Below are 27,082 nucleotides of genomic sequence, written 5' to 3' on the forward strand. Positions count from 1 at the left end.
AAAAGGAACAGTTTGACTGGCACCCCGAGGTGCATAGGGCAACTCCCAGATGTTTGTTTGCATTCAAGCCTTCCTTCCCTAGTAGCGTCTCCCCAAGCATTGAGCTGTAAATAAGAGTGACAGCTGCACTGGAGATTAAACTCCACCAGGTAAATTGAGGGCCTGTGGTCACACTGAACCATTAATTAAAAACTAAATAGTGGTCCTCTTGGATTTGGACTTTTATTACGATAAGCCAATTTTCTCTGAAGAAAAAACTCTTCAGAAAGTGGAAAGAACAATTGGATTAGCATCTGTATTTATCAAAGTTCCTCCAACGTCTAACATATTTACACTGCTTTGTTTGGCCTCTGAGCAAAAAATAAATACATGCTTTCATACTGTCTTAACCTAAGGGGTAATTGAATCAGTGTTTCAATAGTGACCTACTTTTCCTTTAAAGACTATGACCTGAATGTAATCATAGAAAAAGGAACTTGTTAAAGACTAAAAAGGGAATCAGGTAATGATAAAAAAGGTAAATGTTTGACAAGCCAAGGCCATAGATATTTTAAGTACATAGATTTTAAGTACGTAGATATTTTGGCATGCCACAACTTAGGATAAAGCTGTCACACTGCACTGTTCCTACTATAAGCCAGCTGCTAAGCTTTTTATGTTTATGTCCAGTAAAGTCCCGGGGGAAGCGCTGACAGCAGCCATAAACTGAAGCTACAGTGGCCTCTATTGGCGGGAGGTTCATTACAGTTTAAAAGAGCACTAGACCAGGATTTTAAGCTTGTGTTTATAAGAAATGATCGGTAGTTAGTTTAATTGACTTGTAAGTCTTGTGCCAGCTAATTTAATAAACTAATTTAACCTGTTAACCGTGACATCCCTATTCACAATGTATAGCAAAATTACAAATGAGCTGTATGCTACATTAATACGCTCCTATGTAAAGAATGAAGGACTAGGAAAGAGCAGAAATAACTATAACTATAACAATAACTAAGTCTATAGTTGTGTCAGAGTACAAGAAAAAAAATCTAAAATAGGAAAACGGAGGCCATAGACTTGATCGTGATTATGAAAGGTTTGAGAAAAAGTACATACTGGTGCTTTAAAGTGATCATTCCAGAAAAGGAACTAAAAATGTTTGTGCTGAAAATGCTTGCTGTTAAAATCAACACGTTTTCACACAAGAGCCAATAGTTATGCTCATAATTTAAAGGCAATGAGGGGCCCTCCCCTTTAAGTAATTAAAGAGGACATTTGCAATATTAAAAAATAGTATTGTACATTGAAACGCAGATTTTGGTTCTTTTTGTTAAAAGAGATTTTTTCAATTAAATACAGAAACCTCTCAGTGGTTAAATTGCAGAAACTCCTTTTTCCATGTAAATTTTGTACATAAAACCATACGATTGATGATCGTAGGTTCCTTTATCAAATGATATCAAAATTGTATCGTGGCAGATTTTTTTGATATCGGAAAATATAGTATTCTAAAATATTACCTGTCCAACTCTGAATGGTGGATCTAGACAAATGTATTACTCTATTGATCTGTCATTACTGGGCTTTGGTGTTGCCAGTGACAACCAAGAAGAGTACAGTTGACTGTTGAAATCCAGCAAGATCAGGGTTTACTGTACCAAAAATGCCTTACTCTCCTCAAATGACGCTGATTGGTGCATTAGTTCTCGTTTCAAATTGAAGCTGTGCAAGGACCTTCCTGATGACAGACATGGAATCTTTGAGCTTTGACAGGTTCTTACCAAACTACACTCAACCAAACTGAACTAGCCTAAGGACCTTAACAAAAATGTGTCTGTCAGCTTTTTTCAAACATTAAGGATGGACTTAAATCCTCAATCTTAGATGGTTTATCCCTTAAGGAAACAATAATCAAAAACTTTTCATCTTTTCACTGAGACTCAATCAATAAAGTGTCAAACCAGAGCAACATAGACAAAATAAACCTTTGCATTTTATATCAGTATTTTTAACTGTGCAGGGAAAAATGTAAAGGTTTATTTTGTCTATGTTGCTCTGGTTTGACACTTTAGTGATTGAGTCTCAGTGAAAAGATGAAAAGTGCAGGCAAACAGGTGAAGAAAACATCCTTACCACATAACATACTCATACATGAAGTTTGAAGTTAGGCACTTTACTGATATCACTCTTTTAGTCCCTTTTGGTGTCAGAAAACTTTGACTGTTCATGTTTCAAATAATGAAAATGGGCCACATTTGTGTTGTTCAACTTCTAAACTCCTGCGAGTAAACTCTTATTTTGTTATATTTTTTATCAGAACACAATATTTTAAGTCTCGAAGGACAGAGTGAACAACTATGGTGTTGTAGCTGCAGCTCTGCCCTGGAGGGATGTTCACAGCTCCTTTTTCTCAGGACCTAAAACTGAGAAGCAGCTTCAGCTCTTAATTTTTAACATCGTGCCTGTAGGAAGCCTGCTTCTTAGTTCTCTGATTCTATTATAAATTAGCAGAGCTGGAAATGGAAGCAGACTGACAGCAGAGGAAACAGAGTGCTGGTGGCAGACAGTGAGGACTTGATCAAGTTTTCTCTCTTTTTGCTATTTTCACCCCTCACTGTTCTCGCCTCTTCATGATGCAGTTATGATTAATGAATAATGCACAAGACTGACTTTTTTTTTTATTTTTCTGACATTTCAGGGCAGAATCAGCTTTGACGAGAGCGGAACTTAATTAAAAATGTGTTTATTATTTGTGTGTAGAGACTTCATGGCTGGCTTTGAAATGCAAATCTTAACAGCAGTGCCTGTTATGGAACCAGAGTACTTTATGTGCTTGCAACTCAACAAACTGTTTTTGTTTTGTTTTTAAAGATGTTTTTGAGAGTGGCCCAGTTTATCCCTTTTGCATAACCAAGGCTTTGTAATAGCCCAAGGAGACTCCCTGTTGTTACTGCTTTAGTTTTAGAGGCTTACAGTATGTCCCAAAAGTTCCAATTTGTAAGTTAACATCTGGGTTAAAGAGATGATGATCTGCGCTAGTTTTTTACCGTGTGACATGAAAACACTCCTTGTCAGAACCTGAGACACATTAGACCTTATTAACATCTTTGACAGCATTGCCTCCATAGGGATGGAGATTGTTAGTTTTTATTGGTATTGACACCCTTAGCAATATTGTCTGTTGGAAAGAAAATGACAATACATTTTTAACAGAAGTGTTTTCTGAGTCGAGCTTGAGTTTTAAAGGTCATGAGTCCATCTGTTACATTAATTTTATACTGCTAAAAAGGTCCTACAGGTCCTATAGCCTTTAATTCCTCATGGATTATCTCAGAAAGTGCAGCACGTCCTGCTTATGAGTGCAGCTGGATGAAGGAGAGCCTTTACAAACGACATTTCCCTTTTCCTTTTTTCAAATGTATCTGCATCTTGGAAATGATTTAGCCTGTGTCTGTCTTTATAAAGTTTTAACATGGCAACTTCAGCCCATGTAGTCTCCTGTCTCCTTCATAAGCTGCATATCAATGTGCAGCCTATGGAGCACACTAATGACTGAAACCGGTAACTTCTGCATGCCATACAGCAGAAAGCTTTTCTTGGCTGCCAGGCAGATACTACCAGACAGTAGTCAGTCTGTGATCAGGCAGATCCATCTTTCAGAGCCTTAAGTTGATATGTTTGTCCAATAATCAGACCAGTCAGCGTTATAAGAAGCAGTAGGAATGAGGTTTAGTTGTACTGCCAGCCTGTGAACAATAGCAGCTAGTGAAGAGATTAGCATGCACACAGCTATAGTTGTTTTAGTGTTAGTAGTTCTATTAGAGCTGGACAATATTTCTTCACTAGCAACAGTCTGAACACTCCTTGGTAGAAAATATACTTTTGCTTTTCTCTCAGCTGGCTTCAGCAAGAGTTTAATTTACAAACTGGCTTCACTGACAGAGGAGAATTGTCGTGGCAACGGCTGTCTGACAAGCTTGCGTTGCGTAGTTTATTTCTCAGAGGTGATGCACACCGACTAATCTCATAAACGTTGTTGCTCTGATTGTCCCGTAGTTTATTGAACACAACATTCTTCTAATCACCCTCCAATTTTTTAAGGTTCTTCCCATCCAAACACCCTCATTGGAGTGATGTCAAAATGGATGTGAAATATTTCCCATGCCATGGAAATGTGAAACAGTCTATCTGGCATCTTAGCTTAAATAGATGTTAAATTGAATGCAAATCAATGAGGAGAAAAGCCAGAGTCAGAATTCTGTTTGAGGGAGGAAAACCAATAAAAAAGCAAAAAGTGGGTTAATGCTATTAGACGATCCTCTTCCTTTTAGGGAGTAAAATAAAAAAATCCAGCAATCAAATATTGTATAAACTTCAACAAAGCATGACCAAGTTTTAACAAGCATTAATGCCTTAGAATGGAAACATTAATACACTAATGTTAGCTAATTTTAACTCACTTATTATTTGATGACAAAGTATTTTATCCTTGTAGACTTGGATCCTGGCTGGTTTTTAAAGAGAATTCTCCACCAAATATCTGGAAACTTCAACACAGCGAAGTTCTGGTGAAAACTTTGCTGATTTTAGCAACTTAAAGTGTCCCAGATGCTGTTTCAGAGTCACAGGTGGTCAAAACTTGCCATTTATTTTAATATCTCTGTTACTTTGGAGTTGTCAGGTGATATATGAGAGATTTTTAGAGGATTGAAAATGAAAAAGTCTCTGTTACACTGGTCGCTACATTCCTTAGCTCTTTTTGCCTTGCAGGCTTGCGTGCTGGTCATGTGACTGATAGCTATAAATCGGATCTCTGTCCATGAAATTAAATATTTAAAATCTTGTCATTTTACTATTAGGTCAGTGTATCAAAGCATGAACATGTTTTTTTTAAACAATTCTGAAACTGAAGCCTGTATTCTAACAAGCTGAGCCAGAGAAGCATGCTGGCTGTTTTGTTCTCATGGCGGGATTAACTGCTTTAGCCCTCCTCATGCTTTAACAAGACCTCTCCCACAGTTTACAACTTATCCAAAACTCTGCTGCAGGGATAAACCTTTAAAGAGTCCTCTCAGAGAGCTCTTTAGTTAAATAAGAACTCTAGCAAGGACTCCTGACTGTAAAGTGATTTAGGAATATTTAGAGAGCAACTCTGAGCAAGAGGATAGAAATTTTTATCTCTGTAAGGAGGTTGAGGTTGACCCTGTTGCTAGGTATGACAAGTTCTTTTGAAAGCTGTAATTGGTTGAGCCAAAAATGCTGTACTTTCAAAGTGTACATTTGGTTGATATAAGGCCAAAAATCAGCCTATCTTAACACATGTAGAGTTGCCATGACTGTGTACCGAGGAAAGTGAAAGACCAAGCTGGAAAATGTAGTTATTGTAAATTATTTTAATAAGAGGCAGTTGCAGAGCTGTAATTGTGTCATTACTTATCTCTCCATCTTTCTACTACTTTCTCCTCTGTCTGAGAAACTCTTAAAGTCCTCCTTATGTCTCCAAGCAATTCATCACCTTGGGAACTCTCTCAAGGGCAAAGGAGCTTTATGAATAACCATTTCTTACTTGTCTTACCTTCCTGATTATATGACTTTTCTCAGCGTTTTTGCCCTAGCAGAGAAGCTTCATGAATACTTGCCTTGAAATAAAGTAGGTCCAGCAGTTCAACTCACAAGTCCTGCTTTCTCTAGATTGGCCTCTCACTGCACAAAGGTTCCTGGTTGGAATCCTCACCAGACAGAGACCTTCTGTAAAAATTTGTTTGTTTTCCCTGTGCATGTGTGGGTTTCTGGTATTCAGGCTTCCCACAGTCCAACCCATGCTTTTTAGGTTTGTAGGTGACTCTAAATTGAATTGGTCTTTTGACAAATCTAAAAGTTGAAAACAGCTACAAAAATAAAGGCCTTAAAGTCTTGCTTTCAAGACTTATAAAAGCCTTGATTTTCTGCATTCATCAATTTGTAATACTTTTTAAGACCCAAAAGGCATCCTGGGTTGGTGGATTATTCTGTAAAGCATTGTGTAACCTGGCTCTGTAAAAAACTCAACTTACTTAAAGACAGATTTTGGCATCAACCACACCCATCATTGTGTATTCATTTCATAATTAACAGTGTTAATTTTGTAGCCCGTCAGCAGAGGTGTACAGAATTCCCTTTGCCAGTCTAATTATTCCCCCAGTCAAATGCGTTGAACGTGAAGAGACCTCTAAATGACAGTGACTGTTGGCGACTATAGCTAATTGAGAAGGCTAAGAAAAATGTTTGCCCTGCCTGCTCTCATTGAACGCCTCGATCTCCTTTCAGATGTGGCTGAAGCCGGTCAAACGACAGGACATTCCCGAGAGGATGTGTTACTTGGCGCCTGTCTACAAGACAAGCGAGCGGCGTGGGACCCTGTCCACCACGGGACACTCCACCAACTATGTCATCACCATGACACTCAACTCCGACCTGCCTGCTGAACACTGGATCCGACGAGGGGTAGCTCTGCTCTGCCAGCTCAGCTCCTAGTCCCTGCTGAGTTTACACGTCGAATGGCGTATGATTTAAAAGAGCATGGGGAAAGTGTAAAGAAATGCTATCTCTGCATTTAAGTTCAAACCTGGAGACCTCATAGATATTAAAATACCAAGGTGGTAATACACACTCTCTTCTGGAAAATATAAGAAAAAGTTTAAGAAAAATCATCTAAGTAATGAAAAGTACTAATAAAATATTTTAAGCAATTGGAATGGTGGGATTTGTATTTGTGCTTATCAAAGTCTAACAACAGAAAGTTTAAAGTGGATCCTGTGTAGTTTTGTAGATTTCCTGTAACAGTGAGGCAGAGCCATGAGAGATGAGGATGCTGGGATATTTTCAGAATTTATTGTCCTTTTCATAATGGGGAGGAAGCACAGACAGGCAAATAGCAGGGATGTCACATTTTGAATTTTATATCCAGATGACTAAACAAATGTACATACAACAAAGCAAGAATGAGCGCAATCAGAGACCTTCATTTTAAACACAATTTGCTGCCCAAGTAAGTAAACAAACCTGTCTTTGGGTTGTCATGTCATTAGGTGTCAAATTCGTATTAAACATGATTTAAATTAAACAAGTCATACCAAAGAGAAATACTATTGCAAGAGAACAACCCTAAACATAAATAAAAACTAAAAATACAAAGAATCAACGTGAAGAGTAGAAAACTAATTGCTCTCAAAAACTACAACATATTGAAAAGGCTTTACTAGTTCTTAAAAAGAAATGAAAATACATTCAGGTTCTGTATAACAACAGTGTGCACTTCCATTAAATGTGAACCTAAGAAGAAAACAAATGTGTGATGATGCAGAAAAGTTCTGTGCTCTCACATCTGCATCATTAAAAGGCTCATAACACCAGTTACATTACACCTGAAGAACCTTCACAAAGTTTCTTTAAAAAGTAACTAAGGTCGTCAATATCTTAACTTTGCAGTACAAAGAATGAAAACAAAGTTACACTCAGCACAAAGTCTGCACTGTTTCACTCATGCTCCATGCATGATTCAGCCAGATCAACAACACGACTTCTGACGATGATTTACAGCCAGTTTAGACATAGATAGATGATGGATGATGTCACACAGTGACAGGATAAATGAAGTCACACACGTTACCGGTATGCTCCAGCAGCTAAAGCTAGTTAGCTTAGCATGTGAGCCACAGAACAGCCAATGGAATGTCGGGGCGTTAGGGAGGGGGCAGTGTCAAGCACCAGCCACTGAAAATCCACACTGGAGCCAGTTTTGGCACAGTCAGACAGTGACTTCAGCTGGCCACACACTACATAGTTTTAAACACGACTTTAGGAAAGATTCGCTTTCCCTGTCGACGAGTCACGACGGTTTGTGCCAAACAAATCAAGAAAATCCTCTAATGGGTTGTATTAGAAGGACTAACAGTTCCTTAACGTGTTGGAGCCTCTATGACCTAAATCATAAATATCAAACATGTTTGATACTCATGATTCTAGGTTGGACTGCCTCCAACAGATTATCTACAACAGTGGTGTCACCAACAAGATATTATATTCTTATACAGCTCCAAGAGAAACACAACTATACCTTCATCTCAGCTGGGATCATTGTCCTTCTTTGTAGCAATTTCTAATTTTTGTGTTAACTGTTGAGTTCAATCCTCCTCCATGTTTGTTTTATCATGCCAATTTCTGTGAGACATTACGTGTAAAGTCTGTTTCAGATTGGTCGCGTGAGATGTGCGTCTTGACTGCAACACAACAGTTTGTTTGCATGTTATCAAGTTAGGGCTTTCCGACTACCTGCATCTTGACCAGTGTTAATTTTGACAGCTATTTTAAATTTTAGTCTCAGTCTTAGTCTTTAGATTAAATGCCTTTTAGTTTTAGTCATTTCTACCCTTTATAGTTTTAGTCAAAGAAAACTCAAGTCATTTTAGTCTAGTTTGAGTCCATAAAAAGTCCTCACATTATAGTCCAAGCATTTATTCTCTGGTACCAAGTTATGGTAGTCTGTTCTCCGCACCCTGCCAAACCTGGGGTCCCTGCTTTCTACAGCTGAGAGGCAGAAGAGATACAGAGGCATTGTTTTTGACAGATTTACACACAGTGGAAAAATTTATGAATTTTGAATGTCTAAGTGAAACTAAATTACATTTTAGTCTCGTTTTAGTCATCTTGGTGAAAACTAAGTTTACTCTGCATCAGTTTTAGCAATCAAAGATCTACTTTTGGCTAGTCTTAGTCTAGTTTTTCACATAGTAAAAAGGTAGTCGATGAGCATTTTTAGTCATAATTTTAGTCTACGAAATTAAGTCTGGTCTCGCGCTGGGAATTTGGAGAATTGAGCTTTGCCTATTTTTTTCTGCGTGTGGTTTATAGGCACAAATAGACAGGAAAATGATAAATGTTTTACCACATGTTCTTCCACATCAGTGGAAATGATGGCACTTCTAGTTTGTGCTTTTCAAGTTAAAGCTTGGTTTAGCATTTCTTCTGAGAAACTCCCTTGATTTGTAAAGAATGCTTTAATTTTGATTAGTTGCTTCCCCTATACACTGAGTAAAGTAACTTGTAGGGAGGTTTACTGTGGTAGAACTTAAAAAGAATGACAGGGCTTGCACTGCAGAGAGATGCTGCCAACGAGTGTAAAAGCAACACTGGATCCGGAGTGGACACGTGTGCAGCAGAACACGCAGCAAGTCTGAAGCGGCTTAAGGCATCTTCACATGGAGATCAATACCAAAGACACCAGTTGGGTGGTCTCGCGGTCTGGCCGAGTCGTCTTGTGTGGGCGCTAAGGTAAAACACTGTTTGGAACTGTCTTTTTGCCCGTGGTCTCCCACGTTTTTAAAATCATTTAAGACTTGAAAGTTGTCTAGTGTGTGGCCAGCTTTAAACATGCACCCTCAGAAACTTAAGTCAACATATTCCAAATAAAAATCATCACAAGGATTAATAACTAAAGTTTAACATCTGTTACAAGTGCAGGAATGCTGCCATTTGAAAGCACCCAGTATTTCTACTGACTCTGATTGGTCTCTCTGATTGTCAGGAGGTTAACACGGCTTCTTTGACAGAGGTACTTTAATGACGAAGGAATGAAAATGAGTTTTTAGCCGCTCAACTATGGAATAACCTCTGCAGCACCTTGTAGACACTCATAGAGACAGCCTAATTTTATCTTAACTACTGTTTCATCATAGAAAGGTTTAACTCGTAGTTTTGAATTCACATTTGAAAATCACTGATTCATCTAAAGAAAAGAGAGCATAAAGACTTAACAAGGATATGTCTGCTTTGGCTACAACTCCTAAAAAAAGTTTAATCAACGTTTGTGATGTCTACTTTCTAAAGGAAAGCACTGTAAAGTCTGAAATGCTACTTATTATGGTTTTGGCAGATTAGTTAGAAACTATCATTAACTAAAAGTTAAAAATACGAATCACAACGATCAAATTAGACAGTGATGTAAAAAGACGTGGTACTAAACATAACACTGAATGATTTTGGGCATCTCCCACTTAGCATTAAGGAAACACTCTTCTGTTTTGACCGTGCAGCTCAGAGTTGTGGACACGGTGAGCAGGAGAAGCCACAGCAGCTAACAGGTTTATTTCCGCCGAGCTCCACCTCTCTTTAAGGACACGGTGACGGGGTGTGGAGCAGCTGTGGTTCTGCTCCAGTGGCCAGGGCTTGGCACAGAGAGACACGAGATGTTGGGTACACAGCGTGATCACATCAAAAGTTGATGACGGATGGCGGGTGGAACACACACCACAGATGTACAAGTCATGGATGATGGGGCACAGCACAGGGTGGGTACGAGATGGAGAGGTGTGGAGGCGGGGCACGAAGACAACAACACACAAACAACAGGTGATGATGCATAGGCGGTGAGCTGCCTGCTGTGACAGCTGCCTCTCTGCAGGAACACCTTCAGCTCTTTTTTAAAGATGGAGTTCACTCGTTCAAAGCGGAGGTGTTTCTGGTTGGATAGCAGCCTCGCTCTTCTTTCATTTAGCCTTTTTTTATTTGCTTCTCAGGGAGTACACAGATTGGAGCTGACGGAGGAGAGGTGACGGCGGAGTAGAGTGTAAACATCACTGGCACAGTCATGAGATATGCATAAGCTAACCGCTGCTTGTTTGAAATGAAGGCACGGGCCATGAACAAGACTCACATTGCATGCAAGACTGGGCTGTTACATTGCAAACAAAGCATGATAAGGCCAAGAAGAACAATACTGATACATCCAGCTCTCCCCTCCTTCATCTCCCACCACCCTGTCCTTTCTTTACTCGAAGCCAAAATCAAAAACGATTTGGTCTTCAAAGATGGCGATGAGCAGCATGATGGCAAACCCGGTCAACATGCCCAGGTTCTGCAGGATAAAGTGTCCCAGCTGGCAGCGCTTGTGGTCCTCACTGTCCCCGTGAAGCATTTCTGGCAGCTAGGAGAGAAACAGAGGAACCATTTGGGATCAGAGAGAGAGTTCCTGGAAATTAGCATTGCAGATTAGGAAACAGAGAGGAGAGCTCTAACTGCCCATGTGGGAGCAGAGTTAGTGAAAGTTAAGCTGATGTTGTTTGGGGAACAATTATCACTGTGGGGCTGTAGAGTACGTAATGCCAACTTACCATATCCACCAGAGCTACATAAAGGAACATGCCAGCTGTGATGGCAAAGATCCAGCTGGTGACATTTTGCGTGTACTGGCCCACAGCCGTGCCAATCACCATGCCAATGTAGGCCATGAGGGCGGACAGCAGATTGTAGACAATGGCCTGCTTCACTGTCATCCCGGCTTTCAGCAGCACAGCAAAGTCACCTGTCATGCAGAGGAAACTTGTTTAGTATTCTGACACACATATACCAGCATTCAACAGTTTCTCATCTTTTATGTTATAAAAGGTACCAGGGTTGGAAATTAACCACTCACCCACTGGGGGGGGTTTGTCCAGTGTCTGGTGAATTTGTTCAACCTACCAGTTAATATTGGGGTTGAACCAAAGTTACACAACAGAGTGATTTGTTGCAGAAAATGTAAATTAAATTCCGGTATTATGCTTGTTCTGATCTGACTATAGGAGCAAAGCTTGACAAAGAGCGCTGCCTCTTCCTCTCTTTAGAGCACGTCAGTATTTTACCATGACAGGCTTGACAAGATTGTGCTGAAATTAGTTGACTCTATCAGTTGTGCTCAGTGTGGCATAGATTTGCATCTACATAACAACAGTTTTATGGCTCTAGAGGCTGTGGCTGCTCAAGTATTTAAAGATGCAGCTGTAAATACTGTAACTCTGTAACTGCCATAATTCAGTTCTGTTAAAGCTGTTAATTTAATAATATTGTTATTGCCACCATTTTTTTCACAATAAATACCCTGGTTATTGTGTTGCTGAAATGCTTTTATAATGAAAAGGCCTATCAGGGAATGAGCTGTTTTCAGTAGCAGCAACTTCCATGACGGAAGGAAATACAAACACAAGAGATTAAAAGAAACTGTAAACCTAAAAAAGTTAGGCACCACATCCTAGACTGGGGTGCACATTTGGGTTTGGGTCTGGCTTGTTGCTCTCTTGTCCCTGTTTCCGACACTGTCCTACTCTCTGAATAAAAGCATAAAAAAGCCAAATATACGTATATATATTTAAAAAAAAGGTCAAGGAAGAAAAGCAACACAAAATATCAGATGTATATTTCTAGGTTTGTCCTATTTCTTATTTTGAACTGGCAGTAGTGACAGTTTCGGTTTCTTCCATCTTGTATTAACTCTTTGTGATGGTACCGACTGTAGCACAGATGCAAATCTTAGAATACGGAATAGAAAGACAACACAGAAATTAACTTCTCCTGATTTGCATTTTATTATAAAATAAATACAACAGAAAAACAGTATAAAATACAAGCATCCTGGAGCAATGAATCATCCTGAATTTCTAGAGTGTACAGTTGTGTAGTTGTAAACAAACAGAAGGCGTGGGGCTTATTCATGTTAAATCTTTGCTTAACTGAGCCAATAACAGACAACAGACTACCGTACATCTGTAGGTAGAACTGGGAATCCTGTAAAGGTGGAAGTAATCACAAAGAGGGTACGTGAAGACTTTAAAAGACAACCTCAAGTAGTAAGCAGCTAAACTGGGTCATGGTCATCGCTTGTCTTCAAACACGACAACGACCAATAACATTTGTCACTCCAGGTGAAGAACTACCTCCAGACTGGCCTGCACAAAGCCCTGACTTGAATCCCATTGAAAAAAGGCCTGGGATTCCTCAGGAGACATGTCTGAGACTTGATGAAAATGACAGCAAACGACTGCAGGCTGTTATCCAACAAACAGGAGACACTGGTGACTGTTAGCACCAGGGGGACTAATAATTTTGACCCTGGTAGTTTTAGTTTTTTTGTGAAATAATTCTGTTTCTGTGTGCAAAGTAAAATAATATAAGCAACCAAAATATAACTGGGATGTTTGGAAAAGCTGTGTTAAAAAAATCCTTGCTCTGTTTGACAGCACCTTGGAAATACTTATAAGACTTTCATAGAGGGGTAATAATGTCGTCCTCATCTGTGAATACTGAGGCAACTTATATTCCTCGTTTACTTCTATAAAAATAAACAGATTATCCTGCCTCTAAGTCAAGGTTTAGTTGCCGCTTAATCAGCCTTTGAGGACACAGCTGAAATGGATGCACTTACCAGCTTTAAAATACTACAGTCAATTATTCATTTGATGTTGATACCATCGTCATTTACAAAATAACCTCTATGCTGAACATCCACTTAACTCAAGTGGCTAGTAAAACAAGACTGGCTGGTACGTTTTGGAATCCACTAGCCAAAGCTGCAGGTAGAATAACAGTTCATTTCCAACCCTGCATTGTACGTTTGCATTCAAGCTGTGTATTAAAGTGACAAAGCGTGATGCTGCCGCACTGACAGCAGTAAGTCTAATTTCTTTTTACAGCCTGCAAAGTGACATGAACTTTGCTGAGTAGAAAACCCTCTGTGACTAGCCTGGCACATGTCATGATGTGTTTTCCTTTGCTTTCTCACTCTATTCTGACTCTGCTTTGAAAAAGAAGTTCACCTCATCACCAAAGGCAAATTCCCTCCATGTACCTGCCACCAGCACCAGCACCACCTGTCTCCAAGTATGCATAAAACAGATCAGACACTGCTCTTTCTAAGAATATGTCTTTAGCTCCCTCCTGAAACACTTATGATTACATATGCATGCCGTAGCCTCTCCACCCTCTTCAATCATTGCTGGGGCCAAACGCGGGAAGATGCCCAAGTCTCAGCGGAAACGCCCTGGATTTGGGGAAAGAGATGAATACTGAGAAGGGGGTGGCCTACATTTCCTGCTCCGTGTAACAAGCGGCCTCTTTTCCTTGCTAATTACCACAATGAATATATTACCACTCTGCTCTCATCCATCAATCAAACCTGAAGAAAAGGGGGAGAAGTTAAAGAGCGACAGTCCGCGCACGCCTCACTTCAATGGTCTTTTTTTTCCCTCTTCAACTTTCTCTTTGGCGTTTCCTGTCTCCCCCGTTCCGATCCGTCAGGCACTCAGAAACGCCTGCTGCCGCCTCATCTACTGCAATTAACACACCCATCACTGCCAATTAGCTTCACTCCGGGTGGTTAAAGAACCCTCATAATCATCGTCTTTGCCATCCAGCTGCTATGAGGGGGGCGGCTTTTGTGCTCAGGAGGAGCTGAGAGGTGCACTTGTCAAACTGCTGGGTGGGTCTGACAAGCAGCCCTATGTTTGTGAAAGCATGGCGGTGAGTGCTTGTAAAGAGCGGAAGCTGCATTACAGTAAATAAAAAATTACACAGGGAGAGACTTATCTCACAAATCCTCATGTGCTGCTTGAGACACAACTTGCACTGCATTTAACCATCTGGAAACTTCAGTAAAAAAAGGAGCAAAAATAGCAATGAAGGATGAAAATGTGAAAATAATATTCGCTCTCTGTTGTCTTGTATAAAGCAAATATCAGTGGATTTTCTGGCACTTATAGCAGCTAGCTGCCAAAGATCACAGGCTGCAAAGTCGGATTTTTTATTCCAAAGGGCTTCCTCCTTTTCCCTTACATAGAATCTTAAATAAAGGAGTTAATTTTTTTTATATTTTTCTGCCTGAAACGTAACAATACGAGGATCCGATGCTCTTGTAAGTCAACACAAGGGGGAGCAGGCAGACAAACGCAGGCTATTCTTCACCGGTTCACACTCCGCAGTAATTGACACTACTCTATTCATCAAGCCCACAAACGAGGCATGGAAAGTGCACCGCAACGAGACACATCATTAGTACTCATCTGCTCTGGATGGCCCCATTGTCTGTGTTTTTCACCCCGCTCTTACCACCTCTTCCTCGCTCTATAAACAAACAGGCAGAGGAGAGCATTGGAGTAATAAAAAACAGAAACACTAGTCGGAAACAAAAGTGTTCACTGTTGCTGAATCTAACTGAATCGAAAGAGTCCTCGGAGAGAAGCGATTTGAATGCAAATGAGCACGCCAGCAGCTGCAGCGTCTTTTGCAGTCTGACTGTACTGAACAATGAGCGCCAGGCACGGTACATCATCCTCCCTGACAGACACATTGACAAGCCATTTCGCCGCTGTCAGACAAAAGCCATTAATCTGGAAAAAAGTACATTTTTCTGGAGTGAAAAGAAGAGTGATGATTATTGACACCACTGGGTTTTTAACAAGTTCCAAGGGACCGTGGGTCGTGAGACTCAGATTAAAGTTTTAGTTCAAGTGAGGGAAAGAGCTGTTTTGCATGAGGCAGTGATTTAGACAAAGCTTATCATTATGTGAGCTAACAGCAAGGCCTTGACAAAAGCAGCTTTGTTACTGGTGGAGTCAATGAAGTGTGTGGTGTTGAGTATCTGATGAGTAAAAGACTTGCTTTGTTTAGCGTTTTTTTGACACTTTCTCTTGGCTTACTCCACTTACCGAGCTCATGAGGTAATTCATGGCAGAAAACAGCCACTGATGTGCTGATGCCTCCTGTCAGGTTTGCACTGAATGCTGCGCCTGCAGAGACAAGAAGTTCAGGATGTGTCAGGGAGAAGTAGTTTGACATTTTGGGGAAATACACTTGTTCTCTCCTGTGCTGCAAGTTGAGAAAATGAGACGATCGATGTAACTTTCTTGTCCGTACACTAAATGTGAAGTCTGATCCAGCAGCCAATTAGGCTGAATCCAACTGTTCGACCCCTGGATGTGAAGACGTCAGCTGTGTGTCCTGTGAAGGGTTCGCTATTGTTCAGTTAAGACTGGAGGGTATGAGACAGCTGACTATTTAAGCCACTGAAAAATGGTCTCAGACAACCAAAAGAAAATGGCTTTTGTTTTCATCCATAGTTATTATTTCATAATTATGTATCCTATTGTATCTTTGTAAATCATACAAATTAGTGATGTTGACACTCATTTAAAGTGAACTGCAGGTCATTAGATGAGGAGGGTCCACCTGCAGTGCAACACTTCTGATGTCTGCAGCTACTCTGCTTTGGTCACTGAATGCACTGGCTGATCTGTGGGTCTGGACAGCCCTCAGCACTCAAAGATTTCAAGGGACCTCAGAGTTTCGGGAGTCTGCAAGACAGATGAAGTCTGAATATTTTGATCTAGCCAGTTACTTTCATATTTATACAGGAAACATGAGGAAACAGCTGATCTGCACTCCTAATCAAAAGAATTCCTTCTCTTAAAAGAAGCTGGGTCCAAATTGAGTCATTCTAAGCTAAAAGTGGCTGGAATCATTCACATTCACTGCAATCAGTCATGTCAGTATAGTCAGTGCAAGAACAGGAGGGAGCTATCTACTTAAAAAAAAAAAAAGAAAGGGTAAAAGTGTGTCCAATCACGCTCTTTTATTACCTAAGATTTTTGCAGCATCACCAGTTAAAGCACATGCATTATGTTGTGGTGCACACACAAAACTGATGCTCTTAGAGTAGCAGAGTGACAGATATCAGCTTAGTCTAAGTCCAGTTATCATCAGCGTGGTTCACTCTGATACTTAAGAACAGCCAGGTTGCAAGCCACAGCAGGCCAATTTGTGTCAGTGATCAGTACTTGAATGAAAATTGCTGAGATGTGCACTGTTGTGACCAAAATTGCAACCTCCACCGCTGCTTACTGCACGTGACCTGACATGTTTGAAAATTCTCCCTCCATTCATTGTGTGTTGCAAACAGCTGTTTCACTTCTCAAAGCATGCTAAGATCTACTGTGCAGCTGACCATTATCATCATGATCTTAAATTTAAAGACTGTTTTGTATATTAACTGTGTGAAGTGCTGATCTGATTTAAAAGACTCCTCAATTACAGAAAACAAGTAACAATCAGAAGAAGGCACTTCTGTACTTCTCAACCAAGATGGTGAGCTGGGAGCTCAACTTGAGCACAGATAGCGAGCAGGAGTGCAACCTCCACATGGTGAAATCATATGGTACAAAACAGACAGCATAGAAACTGCATGCTGTGAACTCTGCTGAATGCCGACAGCGAGAGCTCTATCTCACTTCCCCTTAGCTGGGTGTTCATGCTCGGGGATATCTGGCTTATCAGCAGCAGAAGTAAGGGAAGAGTTATCAGTGAGAGGAGGACTGTACTGAACTATCCACAGTGGACAATTTTGTCTTTCTTCTGGACTACACCAAATAAACTGTGATGGTTAGATTTGACTGTTTTGGTTGAGGTTACAGTTGAGATCATCAGTTATGAGGGCTAATATGGGACAATTCATATAAGACTATATTTTCATCTTAAAATTGAGTTTTAATGTGATGTCTAGTTAAGACAGTATTGGTTAGTTATTTGTTTGGATGATTTGTTGGCGTCAGTGGAGGATAATCTTTTGCTGCTGTAGGCTATTAAGTTATGCTAGCAGATATTGTGCTAACGGGCTAACTTTGATCTAGCTGTCCTAACGTGAAGCTAAGTGCTGATGTTGTTTATGTGTTTAACACTGACATATGTTTACTGTCACTCTCTCCCTCTACTGTCTCAGTCTTGGGTCAGGTTCAGAAAGATAAATGTGTCCCCTGTCCCGTTTTAGCGAAGACATGAAGCTGTATTCCAGTGTTTCTGTTTTTATATTTTTTATTCCTGCTTAATGCAGGTTATTGGTTACATGTGGCTATCTAAAGCAAATATCTGGTAGTTGTTCTAAATGGCCAAATTCTTGAGGACTGCTAGTCATTTTTGCTGGAGACAAAAAACCAGAAAGTGTCCCGCAGAAACGCTGGTTAGTGACACAACAGAAGACAGAAGGGTTTTGGTGTCGACAAAAGCCTAATTCAGTATCTCTTACCTATAGCCAGGCCATCACTGAAGTTGTGCATGCCGTCGCCCATGATAACCATCCAGGCGATGCTGGCTATACCTGCGTCTTTCATCTCCTGGTCTGAGTGGCAGTTTCCCCCATGCGAGTGACCGTGACCGTGCGAGTGACCATGGCCATGTCTGTGCTTCTTGGCCTTGCTTCCATTCTCCTTCTTTGGTGACTGGGGCTCTTGTTGGGTGATTTGTGGAGCCAGTGGTGTTCTGGTGGTGGGGGAGTCAGGAGGCTGGAGCTCTGAGAGCTGCGTGTCGTTGTGACCGTTGTCACAGGAGATGACAGTGACATCATGGTCTGGAAGAGACAGAAGAATTTAGAGGGAGCACAGATTAAAAGCTGCTGTAAAAAAAACAACTGAATGCTTCTTACCTTCACTGATGGGCTTCAGGTGAAGCCATTCTGCATCTGAGCGCCGGTTTAACTTGTGATCTGACAACTTCCTGCCAATTTTGCCCTCTTCAATGGACTTTTTGCCCTGTGAGAAGAAAAAGAAAGAAGAAATAAATCTCTTGACAGAATGGCAGATAAAAGCCACTGTTAATGAGAATCAGTGTCTGATGATCGTCCAGGCTAGCCTACTGCTACAGCCAGGTCATGCAGTCTCACCTTGTGGTCCTTGTAGTGCTTAAACATGCCAATACAGTGCTCAATGATGAAGAGGAGGTAGATGCCGCCCAGGGCTGTTAGGCCCTTCCACACTCCATCAAAGGCAGTTACCAGATCAGTGGTGTTGCTTGTCTCATGTCCACTGTGGTCGTGGTCGTGGCCCCCTTGAGACTGCAGAAAGAAGGAGGAAAAGAGGATGAGCAAAGGAAGGACTGGTATGAGGGAGGAGGGTTGCACATTCGTCAGTACATAGATTTTATTTCATGGAGTTGCACAGACTGAATCCCTAATGGCTCTTACTATTGCAGAAAGGACAGAATGGGCAGTCTGGGTGAGGCAGTGGATAGTTGATGATTGCATGACTGTGAAAGATTAATCTGTGTTTTAGACATTTATTGACATCAGAGGAAAAGTAACTACGAGGCTTCAGTATCACTAAAATGTTTAGAAAATCTCAAGAGCATTTTACTTTGAAAAATCTCTCAGAAGTGTTGGTTTTAACCACAAAAAATTGTAATAATGAGCCACTCATGGGCAGAGATTCTAAAAATCAAATTTTTTTTAATTCAAAGACCTAAAAATTTAGAAAGACAGTCGAGGGTAAAATACACAATCCTTCAAGAGACTTGAGCCATCACAGATTCAATATGATCAAAATCACGTTTTAATGTAGGTTTAACCTGGCATGTGATTTATATCAAATACTGTAAGGCAGTCATTAAGTGAAATGACAGATCTGTTAGATAACACAAGGCTAGTATGTTCTGGAATCCCTTATTTGCCTTACAAAACCTATACAAGTGTTCATCCTGAGCTCATATGTCCACAGCACCAGCTAAACTATATGGAGAAAAGTAATTGGCTGCCTGACCATCACATCAACAGTCTGTAATGACACTCCATTCAAATACATGTAAACTTAGCACAAAAAGTAAAGATTGTAACAATTGGTAGGTTGTTTCTTTGTTGTAACAATGCTTGAGGTAGTTATTCTTATTCTGATACCAGTATCGGAAATACGCCCGCTACTGCTTAAAATGCAGGTATTGGTATTGGCAAGTACATGAGTTTATGCAACAATCTGATACCATTTGGTTTACTTTATATTTTGCCTTGTTTAGACATGATAAATGTTAGTGCTGTTAAACCAGAAATCAATTCTTCTTCAGCCAAAAACTGCATGAGCTACCATTTTTAGAGCAGCAAAGAAGAACCAAAAGACCCGCTGCAGCAGCAAAGACTGGTGGTTGCATGACATTTTTTCTCTGAATCTGATCATCAAAATGCCTTCCAGACGGGTGCTGTCATACACGACAAGAAGTGACACGGTTTATCAAAAGTTTTTTTTAACTTTAGAGCCATAAATCTTGCCTCTTACTTGTTTTTCCTCTTGAAGCTAGTCGTTGTGCCCGTTGACACTATTGATGCGAGCCTGGAACTTGTGTGACTTTTCGGGATTTTAATGATTAAATTCACACCAGCAAACCTGATATTGAACATCTTTGTATCATTTTAATCTAATTACAACCATATATTACTGTTAGCTTAAATGCTAACCGCCATATTGTTTTCCCTTTTTGAGGGTCTGTCAGCCTGTTGCTGGCTGTTTTGTAATCACGTCATGCTGCCTGAATAGAGCATTATATGGAGAGATAAAGAGAGCCTGTGATGCAGCCCCCTGTGTTATTGTTGTTTTAGTATTTAGCAGTGAAACTTAATAATCAGCAGAAAAATAACTTCAGGGTCTCAGAGATGACATTATGTTTCTATTTGCAGACCCATGTTCTGAGTCAATTATAGGTCTAAAATAATTTGCTAGTTTGCACAGTCAGTCCAGAAAGTTCGATACCAGAGCAATACTCTGTATCAGCCAATACCCAACATCTTGGTATCAAAAATGGTACCAGGAAAGAAGAAATGGTATCTGAGTATCTCTACTTCTTGGCATAAATCTTATAACGTTGGATAGCCTGTTTATTTCCCTCTTAAATGCATCCCCATGCATTTGTGGGATAAGCAGCAAAGCTGGGTGGGTGGGTTGCGCCCAATAAACAGGGAAATAAACACACTCTGCAAGCCCTGTTAACAAAGAAATAATCTACCACACACAAATTCCCTGACTTTTTGAGCTAAGTTTACTCTCATATGGAGTTGGCGCAACTTTTCAGATTTAACAGCCTCCACTCTTTTTAGAAGGCTTTCCACAAGACTTCGAAGAGTTTCTGTGGGAATTTGAGCCCATTCATTCTGTAGAGCCTTTATGAGGCCAGGCACTAATGTTGGAGGAGAAGGACTGGCTCGTAATCTCTGTTCCAGTTCATCCTAAATCTGCTCAATCAAATCGTCTTTATATTCCTTGCTTTACAGAAAAGAGCCTTCCCAAAACTGTTGCCAAAAACATGGAAGCATAGCATTGTCGAAAAAGTCTTGGTATTAGTATTCTGAAGCAATTCTAGTATTTTGAAACAGTGGACTTAGATTTTTGTGAGCTGAGGCTATTATCAGGATCAAGATTAAAACAAAACAGGTCTTTGTCTATTTCACTTTGTATGGGATGAATGTAGAATTTACGAAACTTTTGGAATTTAACCCCCGGGGAAAAGTTTACTTTTACATGATATTCTAATTTTTCAGATGCACCTGTTTTTTGACAGAGTGTACATTTCAGACATGTAAGGCAACTGAGGCATACTTTCTTTGCTGGCCTGTTATTGGCTGATTAGGTGCATAAGGAGACATTCAGAGTAGCCATGCATCCTGGCCTTATTTTGTAACAGCAGTCACTTTTTCATGGACCTGTTATTAAAGTTAGAACAGTTCAAACATATCCTCATTTCAAACCAACCCATCTTTGACTTTGAGAGCAAATAAGTCGAGGGAGAACCAAAACTTTAAAGGTTTCAAACCACTGTATGATAGTCTGTATCATACTCACATGAGGCAGCAGATGAAGGAGAGCGTCTCCACTGAGCGTGCCCACTGCCAGCGCCACCAGGAAGGTGAGCAGAAACTTGAAGCAGGACTGGTTGAGGATGGGTACCAGCACTACTCCCAGCAGAGACAGCAGGCTGATAATGGTGATGGACACAAAGCCCCAGAGCCACACCCAGACTGGAGAAGAAGACAAAAACATGGAGAATGATCAAACTGCAGAACTCTCTCTACTTTTGTTAAAAAGAAAGTGACAGCAGCACAGTGCTTTGTTATCCGAATCAAACATTTCAAAGACTGTCCAGCAAAAAAAAAGAAAACTTTCTACTCAACAAAGGGCCTGTTTGGTTGATTCAAAAGCTGCTTTTTTTAAAACTCAATCCGAATTTTTCAAAAGAGCTGCACCAAACAGCCACAGCTTTAGCATCATGTGGCTGCAGGCTGAAGGTATTTTTTCCTGTCCTGTATGCACGCTAAAAAAAAACATCCTCCAGAGGTTCTCCATCCGTGTGTCCTTGTGATGACACAAAACGCCTACAGCAAGAAATGTGAAGTGACATTTCAACGAAATTTCACTCGACTCCTTTTTCACTCAGACGTAAACACATGAAGCAGAAGAGAAAAAGTCAGAAAAGGTACGCTATCACTCAAACTGTCAGTCCACCTGTCAGCCCAGGACAGGAATCAAAACGGAGCGAGACCGAGGAAGAAAAACTTTGATTCTCTCGGCAGAGGACAAAATGTTTTATGTCATGAGAAATTCAGTGTCAGACCAAAGATGGTGGTGTGTTTGCTAAAGTGGTGATGGGTGCGCTTCACTGCTGACACTCTGCTATAATACATCTGCTGACTGAAACAGCATGTTTTTAATGCACATCTTACAGATAACTGACTTCAGCGAGGCACTTCAGGAGTATGTCAAAACAAACCAAAGCCCTCTAAAATACTCCTCAGATTTAGTAGCTTCTGAAATTTAAACTATAAACAAGAAATTTTACTGCAATGGTCAAATATTTTACTTTTGCTGAAAAAACAATGTATTTTTCCTAAAAAAAATATGAAGCATTGCTTGAGCTTAATTCAAAGAAACAAAAGAAGCAAAGCTGCCACATCGCCAGAGGGGAAAATGACTAATAACAGTAAAATCATGCTGGCAGACACACTTCCTCTTCACGTCTAATCGGCCCCAGGTGGTGTTGCTTGTGAAGAGATGATCTGAAACATGTCTTATGCCTGACAGAGGGCTCTTTAGAGAGACTGAATCAAGCTGTTACTGTCCCATTACCCAGCTGTAGGATTAAAAAACAAGACACAAAAAGAGGCTCTCACCAGAAAGCTGGAAAACAGGAGGCTAGAGATCCTCCTGGGAGAAATATTTAAACTCAAGAGGATGGCCTGGATGTGTAAAAGCTGATTACAAAGCCATTTACTGTAAACTTTATTTCCAAACTTTGATTCCTGCATCTTTATCTGGGGGTAAAGTAATTTACGAGGTCCATGGGTGTTTAAATAAAGGCACAGGTAGCTTTAGATCCTCCAGTTTTCTCTCTGTTCTCAGCTTTACCATGCTATAGGATTTACAAGTCATAATAGTAAGGAGCCTGCATGTCTGCATGGAAGCATCTACAGAAGTTTTATTATACTCACTTTTTAATAATTTACCTGCCTGTAGATGGCTGAATCACAATCTCGATTTTATCATGATTTTTTCATTCCATTTTTAAGACAAACTTGTAAGTTAATGACCAAAAAAAAATTATCTTTATCTCTATATTATTTTTCAAATGCAATACTGTGCTCACAAGCATTTTTTTTTCTTGTTGGTCAATATATTGAATATTTTAAATATGACCTTTCATGGTTGCCCCCATTAGGTAAGGGGGTCTCAAGGTCTTTTCCAAGAATATCTAAAGGCAAAACATTTATTTTCCTGCATTCTGATCTATTTTATGCATTTTCTGCACCACGTTAAAACTGTGATTTGTGTGTCCTTTTGTGTTTTTACGTCTACTTTGGTGTTTATCAGACACATTTTTACACATTTTCATTTTCAAGCATGAGGACTATAAATAATCTCCTACAGCTCTAGCTTTAAACAAGTAGCCTGCTCATATGAAATTTTAGATAACAGTGTTACTTCCGCCTTTTTATAGACTGCCAAAATTAGTAAATATAAACATAACGCAGAGTATGATCAGTTTCTGAGACAGGTGGATATGCAGTGACTGTATGTTATTTAAACAAAATCTTTAACAATGGAGGAGAGAGGAAGGAGATGCTGGCTGAGATCATACAGCAGCATGTAGGCTAAATAAATATATGGAAATCAATGATTATACTGTTAAAAACAATTTTTAATAACAATCAATGTCTGGACCTCATGCCTGTACATCAGCCCCTCCGTCCATAAAAAGACACCGGTATTATAAAGTTTCACTAATGATTTGGTTATCCTAACATTTCTTACCTGTCAGCTGGACAGGCATGCAAATAACTTGGGAAACAACGTAAGCAAAACAATGTCAGCTATCACTGTTAAAACAACAGTATCTGCTTCTGCCACACTTTCCTCTGCTGTGTGGACATCTTCCCTGTTCGAACCTCAGAGGACAGTTTAGGATGCTGTATTCTGAGCTCACCAAAAACATTCGGAAACTTTGTGCAGATTGTGCAAATGTATTTATTTTTGCAAAATGATGGTTTAGAAAACCAAGGAGGTGTTGTAAAAGACATTTAGAAATAAAGACTAAGTCTTAAGTTTCACTTTCATTTTCAGCCATGAAGCACTGCTGTGTTGGGAAGCAGAAGGAGAGGGGTTGAAGGAACAAAGAGCTAGAAGTAAAAGAGCAGATTCTAAAATAAACAGCTTTAGCAGAGCCTCAATACATTCAATTTCTTCAGGATCTGAGATCAACCTGTCACACCCGCCTTACTAGAGGCTAACATCATTATTTAAAGCAGTGTTTTTTAACCTTTTTTGTGGCATGGCAAATTTTTAGAGAAAGGAAAATCCCAAGGCATACCACAAGCCAAAAATGTAAAAAAAAAAAAAATAAATAAAAAAAAAAGACACATTACGAGTTCAGCTACTAAGTAGCTAGCTTTGAGAGCTCCCTCAGATACCTTTGTGGTTTCTCTCATTTAAGTTGCCTGTTTCTCCGTTTGTTCCTGCAGGTGAACAAAATAGTCTGTAGTCTTGTTTTTAAGTGACAGATGTTTCGTTTAGAGTTAGCGTTTTAGCCTGCTTAGGACCATAACACTATTAGATAGCTTCTCCCCACACAAGCACAATGGAGTCGGTACACTCGTATCTCTGGTTAAAGTTAAACCAAATGAAAGGTAAATTTCATTGTACTGCCTCGAACTCGAAATTAAACCAGGACCCTGGTCAGAGTCTTCATTTTTCCTTTTCAAATATACCGTATATCCATTGTTGTCACACTTATCGTCACCGCCATATTTATCACGCATCCCTAATTCTGTTGTCTCAAGGTAATTACTGTGCTCCCTACTGCCACCCACTGACATGGAAGAGTATTACTCCGACCAGCCACCACATTGCTGGCACAGGTGCTCAACAATTACGTGCAGTGACTAAATAATATATTTTTTTAACTTATTAAGTGAAATTGGATAATTTCCCATGGCACGCCTGGCGATCTTTCACAGTACAGTAGTGTGCTGCAGCACAGTGGTTGAAGATCACTTATTTAAAGTGATACAAAGTGCAGTATCTACGACATTTTATGAATAAGAGTCAAGTACTTAGGCTTGGTATCAGCAATGATACTCAATACTGGCATGTGAAATGATGTTTGCCTATTAACTTTGGGTGTTATTGATGAAAACATTTAAATTTGTGTTGATTTTTGAAAGAAAAACATCATTTCTTTCTTTCCTGTGGGAGTTCAGCTTTAATTACATATGAGTGCGGACTGCTCCAAGGAAAAAGTGTTGGGACACTACTGCAGTACAGTTTTGTAGGAGCTCTCTTATGCCTTTTTTGTGTACTTCCTGAGCCGTGCACAGCTTCCAAACAAACATTTATCAGTTGTATTTCTCTCCATTTTCCTCTAAAGGATCTACCAACAAAGTCTTTGCATTGGATTGCTTGACAAAATGCAAATAAAAGCAAAAAAAAAAAAAGTCATTCTGATGTACTGTAATGGTGTGCAGATATCTTTGATGTCTTTTAAAATACCAAAGCAAGATCTGTTTTAAATTACATTTGTAGAATTGTTTGACAAGTAAGGCCATAGTTGAGTGTGTTTTACAGCAAAATATGTCTGGTTCTTGCTATTATGAATTGTTGAATACTTGTTAAATCTTTTGTGAATTTTCTGGCGCCACTGCTACTATTATACTTTATAATAATGAATGCAGAAAGCATAATGTGAGTCCTAATCTTAACATCTTCTTAAAATAACCCTCTCTAGGCATTAAACACACAATATAAAATTTGCAGTCTTGCTTCCTGCTACATTACTTAGTTTAAAAAAGAAGCAATTGTCTGCAATCTCTTTCTTGTGTGGCATCCTCTCAAGATGCTTACCTCAGGACTAAATATGGTTGAAATGAGCGATACAACTGTCCTTAAACATCAGTCTCTCCAGCCGCTTAGGCATTAGTTATAGACTGGATTTATAGAAGAGAGAGCTTTACTGTTAGGAGTGAAACCCTGGACAATCACACTGAATGTCCCTAATAACCTTCACTTTCTCGTTTGATTGTTACCACCATTTTTATGCCTCACAAAAATGAAAGCGCTACAGTCGACTGCTTCCTTTAATGTCACATCAGGCAGAGCATTATGTAACCCTGAGAGGCAGCTGTGTGGCAGCCTGCAGTACATCACTGCAGGTCCTTCACACTCCTGAAGCTCATCTGCTTCTCTATCTCATTACCCTTATGCAGCAGTACTTTTTAAGTTTTTGTGAGCGGTGATTAGACATGGAGGTGTGCTGAGGGGTTATGGCAGCCAATAGCAGGCAGCGATAAGTGAACAGAGGAGAGGAGAAGGAGACCCACCAGTCTGCGTCTTCTCTCCAATTACGCATCTCCTGTGAGCCATGGCTCAGAAAAAATGGCCCAGTGTGTCTCTTAGCCTCCCCTAATTGGCACAACACAAAAAGAGAGGGGTGTGGGGACCAGAAGGAAGAAACTGCAAATTTTCTCAGCTCCCCCACGGATGCTGGTGGGAGGTAAATGAGAGGTAGCTTCACGGCATGTGGCGATGCCTATGGTTGAGTCTTGGTGCACTGCTGCAGATGATCTCACCCGTCTAGTTTTTTCACTAATGAGAAGCCAATCCTGCCCTTTTGACTTGTTCATGCCGACTTCTTCAGCATCATTACCATTTTTATGACTGTTGTCAGTGGTAGCACACTGCTGGCCTGAGGCACGTGTGATATAGGTGTCTCCAGAGGGGATTGTGTGTGTGTGTTTGTGTGTTTAATGATTAAAGGTTTAAGAGTGCATACAGTTAGGGAATTCCTACAATCTCACAGTTGGACTTAAGTTCCTGCTGCTTTAACGGCTTTATTCTGTCCTGAAGTCCACTAAAGTAACGGCAACTTTTGAAACTGGATTGTTTTTTTAAATCAAACTTTCTGTCTTAAATAAAATATAATTTTTAAAAGCTTTTATGACTCTATGCTTGCCTTTTTATTTACAGCAATA

The 27,082-nt window shown here is 40.0% G+C and overlaps 2 protein-coding genes across 3 annotated transcripts in view; one reads left to right on the forward strand and one right to left on the reverse strand.

Annotated features, from left to right (window-relative positions):
* dnah7 (dynein, axonemal, heavy chain 7) overlaps positions 1–6,668 on the forward strand; it is a 137,410-nt gene extending 130,742 nt beyond the window's left edge. The window contains exon 66 of the mRNA XM_041807667.1: positions 6,286–6,668. Coding sequence (XP_041663601.1) covers positions 6,286–6,492 — 207 coding nt within the window. The 3' untranslated portion in view covers positions 6,493–6,668. The remainder of the gene's footprint in view (positions 1–6,285) is intronic.
* A 167-nt stretch (positions 6,669–6,835) lies between these two features.
* The window catches only part of slc39a10 (solute carrier family 39 member 10), a 52,347-nt gene continuing 32,100 nt past the window's right edge, over positions 6,836–27,082 (reverse strand). For both annotated transcript variants that reach the window (XM_041807464.1, XM_041807465.1), the window contains exons 5-11: positions 21,408–21,583; positions 18,473–18,643; positions 18,236–18,341; positions 17,840–18,160; positions 15,471–15,551; positions 11,127–11,317; positions 6,836–10,939 (exon numbers count right to left, since the gene is read on the reverse strand). In XM_041807464.1, the coding sequence (XP_041663398.1) occupies positions 10,784–10,939; positions 11,127–11,317; positions 15,471–15,551; positions 17,840–18,160; positions 18,236–18,341; positions 18,473–18,643; positions 21,408–21,583 (1,202 nt within the window). In that variant the 3' untranslated portion in view covers positions 6,836–10,783. The remainder of the gene's footprint in view (positions 10,940–11,126; positions 11,318–15,470; positions 15,552–17,839; positions 18,161–18,235; positions 18,342–18,472; positions 18,644–21,407; positions 21,584–27,082) is intronic.

The sequence above is a fragment of the Cheilinus undulatus genome, linkage group 15 (genome assembly GCF_018320785.1).
Source record: "Cheilinus undulatus linkage group 15, ASM1832078v1, whole genome shotgun sequence".
Lineage (NCBI taxonomy): Eukaryota > Metazoa > Chordata > Actinopteri > Labriformes > Labridae > Cheilinus > Cheilinus undulatus.